This window comes from Haliotis asinina, chromosome 4 (genome assembly GCF_037392515.1).
Source record: "Haliotis asinina isolate JCU_RB_2024 chromosome 4, JCU_Hal_asi_v2, whole genome shotgun sequence".
Taxonomy (NCBI): Eukaryota; Metazoa; Mollusca; class Gastropoda; order Lepetellida; family Haliotidae; genus Haliotis; species Haliotis asinina.
Window position 1 is genome coordinate 5,811,486 of NC_090283.1, and position 8,181 is coordinate 5,819,666.

The window sequence follows — 8,181 nt, forward strand, 5'->3', positions numbered from 1 at the left end:
GTTGTTAAAACCGTCCTTGTTCTTCTGTTCCAAGGCGAGGAGCTGGCAAACGACATCCGGGTCTCTCAGCCACGTGGTCCACCGAGCCAATCATAACAGTGACAAAGCCAGAGGAGGTGTATGAAGAGATTGGTTCTTCCGACGATACAGTGGACAGATACATTTCCTTTCGCAAAATCAGCCCTAATGCTCAAAGGAGAAACTTTGCTGGAGGCTCTGAGACCGCGAACCCTATATACGAATTGAATTCTCAAAAGAAAAACTTTGCTGGAGGCTCTGTGACCGCGAACCCTATATACGGATCCAGTTCTCAAAAGAAAAACTTTGCTGAAGGCTCTGAGATCGCGAACCCTATGTATGGTACGAGCAACCGTCTACCTGTCCCTGTCCCACGTCCCGCGTCCAGTTTCACTCCAAACACAAGAAGACGAATGATGAACAACGAGTCCCCTATCCCCGACTACGACACACCCCGATCCGAGGCAGGCTCGTACCTTGACCTAACCAATTACCAGGAAACGGGACCAAAGGCTTAGACCGCTCCCGTTGTCATGGAGATAACCTATAAACCTAATTAACAGATCTGACAATTGCAAATGCGCACCTGTATAATATGTGTGGCGATATTTGGTGTATGGCTCAGCGAACGCGGAGCAAAGATAGACTCAGGTCGCACACTATCTCCAGTGTTCAGAATCTGACTTTACCGTCATTTTGTCGACCGCGTCGTTTCCAACACATAGTGTTCAGCGTTAGGTCACCCAGTGTAAACACTGTTTGGTGGTTAGTTAACCCGATCGTCTTGAAGCCGGTAATTTGGTACTTGGACTGGTAATTTTGTGTTTATCACTACGTTCATGTACCACGAATCTTTTCACAAAGTTGCTAAGTTTTTGTGAACACTCTGTGAACACTGTGAACACAAAACAAAATGTGATAATATCGAACGAATATTTAATGTAAGCAAACATCAAACCGAATATTGTGTTCTTAAATGACAGTGTGTGTTTCGTCAGCGACAAGCAAATGTGTATATGTTTTAAACGGCAGTGTTAATGTTACTAATACAATGTCACGTAATATGTTACGTAATCCATAACAAACATTAATCACAAGGACGTATCTACCACAGATGGTCTGCACGTGGAGATCGGGTACTAGCTTCTGCTGACGATGTCCACATCAGTGGAATGAAGAATGGGAATATATGAGAGTTTTCTGAGGAACTTTAGAGATGAAAACGCATCATATTTTCTCATTTTTCGGTAACGTGCAACTTGTATTAAGCTGACAGTTATCATGATAAATATAATACCTCCCCAAGGGAATATCCTGCGTCCATTACCGAATCAGATGGCGGTACACTCTACTCTGGTCACACTGTAACATAATATTTTCCTGTGGACACAGCATCCTGCTTGCACGGCTGGACAAGATGAGAGGGGAGCGTCTTCCATGTATTGATACATGTACACGTCATCATTATTTTACAACTGCGGAACACGTGCTTTTGTGGTTTTGTATCGCTACTAATACTACATTAACGGGTCCGTTACAACATGACATGGCAGTGACAATACCTAAGTCACATCCGGAGTGAGTTGTATTTTACGCCGCTTCTAACCAAATTCCGGCAGTATCACGGTCGTGGATACAAGACATGGGCTTCCTTGCTTCTCAGACCTTTCCCTGACCTTTCACACTTTGATAACTAAACCATCATTCAGAGCCTCTATCATCCATATAGTGTCGGTATGTACGAATCTCATCTAATGTAGTGTACGAAGTCCCACGACTGATAACTACTACGATTAAACCGTGTAGTGTACATATGTTTGTAAATAGACTCTGATCTGTGATATGTAATCAGCTGCTTGATGCGGATTACTTGTTCATGTGAATGGAAGAAGCTATTGCCACTTACGCCAATCAACCTTTCAACCAAACCTTTCAACCAAACCTTTTAGCTGAATGTTGAAGCTGTACCATTCAAATGCAGAGTGTATAATAAAACACTTTTCAAGAAAGATTCTGTTCCAATATATTTCAGAAACATCCATTACTCTATTTCATGTACACATTCTATTGTGCAGCTACATGCCTTGATAGCTCACGGAACTGCGAACGCCAAGAGCACATAACATACAATGGGTAAAAACAGAAGGTGACTTGTTTCTGTCGAATTTCTTTCACTGATGAACATTGTGGATACTGGAACAGTGATGTACACAAACTGGAAACACAGCTCTAGTAGGTAACTCTGTCCTTGTCAGTGTGACTGTCTAACATGTTTGTATCGGACCCACAGACCTCGAGATGGCTTCCATTATGTGTATGCATGGACTGAGTCAGTAAATTGCCTTGAATCATATCACATCAAATAAGGCTGGTATGCATTGATACATTGAACATTTGACTTGATTCGAAAACCTGACATGTCCATGAATAATATTTTAGTCAAGTGCCTTGCCTCCATCTCGGTATGTCGAGCGTATCTGATTAATTGGGGGATGCTAGTATGAATAGTGTTGTCCAGGTTAGCGGGGTGTCACTGTGTTGAAAATCGTTGTGTGGTTAGCAATTCTTTAAAGCCATAGAAGAAGAATGGAAGCAATAGATGTTTAATATTCATTCAGTTCTAGACAGGGCACAATATTCATATTTACCATGGTGACGTAGATGTAGACACACATGAATAATACAAGACAAGCACAGCAATTGTAAGGCAAGGCGAGGTACACACAAAGAGGTGCTGTGTTCTGAATACATACGGCGCGTCCTGCACTTAACTGAATGATTTGTTAGAGTCCTGTTAGCACGTTGACGTAGCACATGTATATATTCAAGGCATTGTTACCATGACATTGTTACCATGACATTGTTACCATTGGTGGATGAAGGAACTGTGAGCAGACAACGTCAGCCTTCTAAACGCTATGGAAGTGAGGATGGTTAGGACAAGTGGTATTCTTTTCAATGTATATATTTTTGGGATTTGTGATCACGTGACGTCAGGTACGCAGTAGCTTGTTACGAGCATCCGTCTGTTCGTGGGGCGTCACGTGATGATGGTGTAACGGCGTCTCATAGCTTGAAGCTGCTCGTTCTCGGGGACCCCGTGCAGTGCTACCTCGGAGATGATGTGAAATGTTCACTGATAAATAATACTGTGGTTGAAACAAGTCAATATTTACGTGTGTATTTCCTGTTTGCGTTACTAAGTCTTGACAGAACTTGCAACATAAGTCATATTTGGGATTTCACTTTCTCAGTAAAGTACAAATTCTAGTACGTTTTGGGTCGGTCCCATCCGGGATTCGAACCCGCACCCCCAGAGTCAGGCACCTAATCGCCAGCACACAAACTCAGCCGCCCAGCCCGCTCAGCCACCGCGACTTCGAATCCCGGATGGGACTCAACCAAAAAGTACTAGAATTTGTACTTTACTGAGAAAGTGAAATTCCAAATATGACATGTTGCATTTGACCACTTTCTAAATGGCATCGTGTAATCATTGACAGAACTTGTGTTTTTTTTTGTTTTTGTTTTTTTTTTGTCGTTTGTTTTTGCGTTCAAGTTCATGCTCAGTTGTTCATTTGTTTCTGTCTTGGACACAGTTTGCCGCCAGACTCTACTGTCAATTAGGACACGTTTTGTTAAGATTGCAACTGCTACACACAGTAAACATTATACGTGCTCATACCTGCTTATAACTTCCCGCAGTCAGCAGTATTCGCGGTCGTGAACTGGCATAACTGGCAACGCACTTGACAGTAAACATTAATTCTGCTCAAGCTGCAGGCATAGCTAGACTAAACCGGTTTTGAACACTGTTGGCGTTATATATTATCTATGCACTGAAATGACGCGTATAGTAGGTTAGGGAAATTCCATGTTCATAACATTCCAGTAAATACTCTACCCTGGTGAAGGAAAGATGTTCACTTGAATGAAGGCCGTTCACACAGTTTCACATAGCCCGAAAGCTTCCTGTAGACGGACTCACTTTCTATTAAGTAAACATTCCCTGTTTTTTATACTCTGCACAATATATTCAAATAGATGTAAAACGTGTGTGAAGGAAAATACAACTGGTAATTCTCATGATTAAAAAAAATCCCATCCTGTTATGACCAAGATATCTGGGTTTTTTTCAGTTTAACATTCATTTGATTAGTTTAAAGCTGCCTCTTAGTCTTGATTTAATCCCCCCATCCACCTCTAACCCCCTCCCCCACCCCACTCCTTCTCTCGACCTCGCTTGTACAATCTTACCTACAGACACGTATACACCCTCCTTCCCCTCCCCTCTTATCCGCCACCCCAAATCCCCTCACATACCTTATGCCGCCAGATGCTTGTACGTATTTTTGGGATGGTCACAATGGCCTGCTACTACCCATGTACCCCCGGTGCCACGCCTGGGCGCATGCTGCCTGATTACCATCAGAATTACACTAGACTCCCACCATGTCTATTGTCATGTACATGTACCCTGATACTCTACTTACAAAAACGCACACAGATCCAGCTTTTACACATCGTAATGCAAACGTATTCACACAATTGCATCAAGCGTAACTCATATTGAATTCTTTGTTAGAAAATGACCTCAAAATGTTGTATCTTCTAATGAAGTGAGTTCAGCTATGTGTAATGTGTGGTGACGAATGTTGTTTCACCCAGAAGGATCTGTGGCTTTACTTTTCGTTAGTAAGTTCGCTTGCTAGGTTTTACGTTTTCGTTAGTAAGACCGCTTCCCAGGTTTTACTTTTCCTAACTTTGTATGAACATTCAAATGATACATAAATCAATTGAAAATATCGTTTGAGATTACGCTCACAATACAAATATTTATCCCAAGCTGGATTAGAACCACAAAACTCAGGCTTGCAGGCAGAGGCTCTTCCGCAATGCCACCGCTCCGACGAAACCAGTTGTTTTAAATTATCTACTTATAGTTACTGTCTTTAAACTGATTTTCAGTTATTGTTATGTAGCTTCATTAATTGATCATATACATTGTAATTACCCATCATTTCCTTGGGGTCGGTTACCTCCCCCTCCGGTTTTACGTTGTCTACCAAAACCTCGGAGGCGTGTTTTCTCCTATACATACCCACTGCTTTGAACGCTCCACATGTGATCTTAACAGTAATAGGTGAAACATTGATTGTGGATCTGTTAAGATAGGAGAGGTGTGTCAAAATGGTGATTTACAAATGAGTTTTACAGCTCTTCCATACTTCAAGCTGGCTGAGACAGGTGCCTGGATTTTGCACTAAGACACGGTATACCGATGAGGAACCAAGTAACCCGCATGTATTTCCCCTATTCCGGGTAAGGTCAAGTAACATATTCCTGCTTATTACAAACGTTTGGTGACCGCTCCTATGAACGTGCAGGACTGTGGAATAGTTTCAAACTTGACAAATTATTCAAGGAAAACATCGTCCTCGTTCAAATCTAAACTCAAAACGTTCTTCTTCAATATGGTATTTCAGTGACCCTTTCACTTATTTCAGACACAAGCGCTTTTGAGCAGCTAATGTTGGATGGTAGCGCTTTACAAGGGGGGGGGGGGGGGAGGGGGGGGGGGGGGTTGGGGGTGGAATATGCGTGAGTGCGTATTACCTTGCTACGCCGGGCAGGGGTCGTGGATCAAACCATCGACATCCCCAACTCCAGACGTTTGCGGAAAATCTCCAGTGTAAGTAGTGACAGCTTGATTTCAGGATGTTTTGATGACGGACCGGGAGGTTTTAGTTGTAGACTGGTAACATTTCCCTGTGCACCTTCAACACATACATGTTGAAGTATGGAGCCTGACCATATGTACCGGTATAGATGTATTCTTTTTAGGACAGGCGTCAAACTCGCAAAGAGAACAAGAGATGAATGTATCCAAACACTTAACTTAATCTGAAAGAAGCCGGGCGGTAGGGTCTTTCTTCAGTTGTTTGTAGGTGCGGGGGTCGTTGAGGATGTTGTCAGTGAAAGTGGTGAAATCTGTGGTGTCCATTATGACGGTAGCTCTGCCTTTGTCAGGTGGGGGAATGGTGGTTGCCGGATCTGGTTGTTGGTTTTTAAATGTTTTCTTTTCTGCATTGTTAAGGTTGTGTTTAATTGTTTTGCGAGAGGTATTCTTTTCTAATATATTATCTATCTGATGCCTTAGATAACCATTTTTTCCATTTGTAGCCCTTTCCCAACATTTGTAATATATCAATGTTGGGACGGACAGAAGGGGAGAAATTCAAACCTTTGGATAAGACTGCAATATCGTCATTGTTGAGGTTCTTGCTACTGTGACTGACAACTGTTTTCTTTAGATAGTTTTCGCGGGTTGGGCGTAAAGTTGTATTTCTGGTGGGGTTGTTGTATTTGTGAGATTGTTGTACTTGATGATGTGGGTCTTCTGTGAGGTCGCGCCTTAGTTCTGGTTGGTCTTGGTCAAGTGTCAGAGTTCAGTAGACATTGGAGTTTCCGTTGATCTTGTCCCGCAGCGTTTGAAATAACCACCGGTCCGGGGCTCCTGTGCCTGTTGTTACAGTATCGGACCGTCGGTTTCAAATATGTGCAGGCACAAGTGGCCTTCAGTAATTGTCTGTCGACTATTTTTCAGCTGGAATGTTTCCCCATTTCTCCTTTATTAACGCTTGGGAATCATCGATGTTCGATCATGTTACGTCAACTAACAGTTTCATTTTCCTGTATTTCAGCACCTTAGAATGTCAACACCAATCTAACAAATCCTTCATTCCGTGTGCCATAGGCTTCGCTTGATCTTGTACAAACAGTGTAGCATATTTTCTTTCTGACTTTAATCAAAATGGCCTGCCGATTTCATTCAGGGCCTATAGATTTTAAAGCCTACATGTAGCAGCAGGTCCTGATTACAGGACAGTACAGTCTTACACCATTGTTGTCATGTATATATTTCTCCTTGTGCATATGATTTTCTTGGTGGTGGTAGTACGCCGACACGTTGCATCCACAGCTAGAAAGAAGTTGCCTGTCCATGGAAATCTTCATCCTCATCATACCAACTTCTAAAGTGACACTTAAAGAAATGATATAGTGAGAGAATTAGACAGATGTGGCCCACAGACAAAGAGTGCAATACGTATCTATAGTAAGTGGAAACGTGCAGACATGTGCTTTCAATGTACGAATGACGACATTGTGAGATATATGGTATTGAATCAATGTTGATACAATAATAATGCATGTTTTGAAAATGCATCACCGTACGGATTTCATTCAAGGCAAAGCTGTTCGTTTACTTATCTCCCTTGTTAGGTGACTTGAGTATGACATGGAAATTTCAGGTTTACAATTTTCAGTCAGTAGTGTGTGATTCGGTCCTGAAAACCCTGACCATGCACAGATGCATGAAAATATCGGAAAAGAATGGTCTACAGTGATTTATCTACCTGCCTGAGAAACGTCAAGATTCAAAATGATACTCACTTGTAGGAGACGAAAAAAGTGGTAGTGATGGTGTATAGGGGGGTGGGGTGGTGGGGGTTGGATGCATGGGTGGGGAGGGGCAGTGAGGTTCTACACAATCGATGCATGATCTGGATCCTTATGTTGCGAGTGTTATTTTACACACCAGCAATATACTGCATGTTTACCTTTGTACATTAATTTAACATATACTCGACATCACTGTTTTCATCACATTGGAACATCCATATTCGTGCATTCAAATTCTGATTCCGGGATCTTATAATACTGTAACAGAACCAATAAGGTCATAGGTCATGTCAAGACATTTATTGCGCTAATCTAACGAACAACCTGTCCATACACTGCATTCATACATTCAACAACAGACTCGTAAACGCCCTCAAGGAATGTCCCTCCTTGCCAGATATTCGTCTATAGAATGTAAAAACCGCGTTGTGAGCTCGGTCACAGTAGCCATATATAGGTATGGCATAAGCATCCGTGGCCGAATGTTGTTCACTGCAACACTCACTTGTGTAGCTGTTTCATATATTTTATGAAAAATGCGGATATGTTATATACAAATACACTCGGTTGCAGTTTTGTCTTGGCACAAGTCACTCTATCACAGTGTTGTCCGGGGCGATGTCCTAAGACAATCAGTCATAAATTAAATACATATCATTAACTACTATATACTATACTACAGAGTTCATCAGTTTCTTA

General features: G+C 42.0%; 1 protein-coding gene across 1 annotated transcript in view; it reads left to right on the forward strand.

The window, feature by feature from the left end:
* The window catches only part of LOC137281219 (low-density lipoprotein receptor-related protein 4-like), a 35,096-nt gene extending 33,069 nt beyond the window's left edge, over positions 1 to 2,027 (forward strand). Inside the window, exon 20 of the mRNA XM_067812343.1 lies at positions 35 to 2,027. Coding sequence (XP_067668444.1) covers positions 35 to 536 — 502 coding nt within the window. The 3' untranslated portion in view covers positions 537 to 2,027. The remainder of the gene's footprint in view (positions 1 to 34) is intronic.
* The last annotated feature ends 6,154 nt before the right edge of the window (positions 2,028 to 8,181 follow it).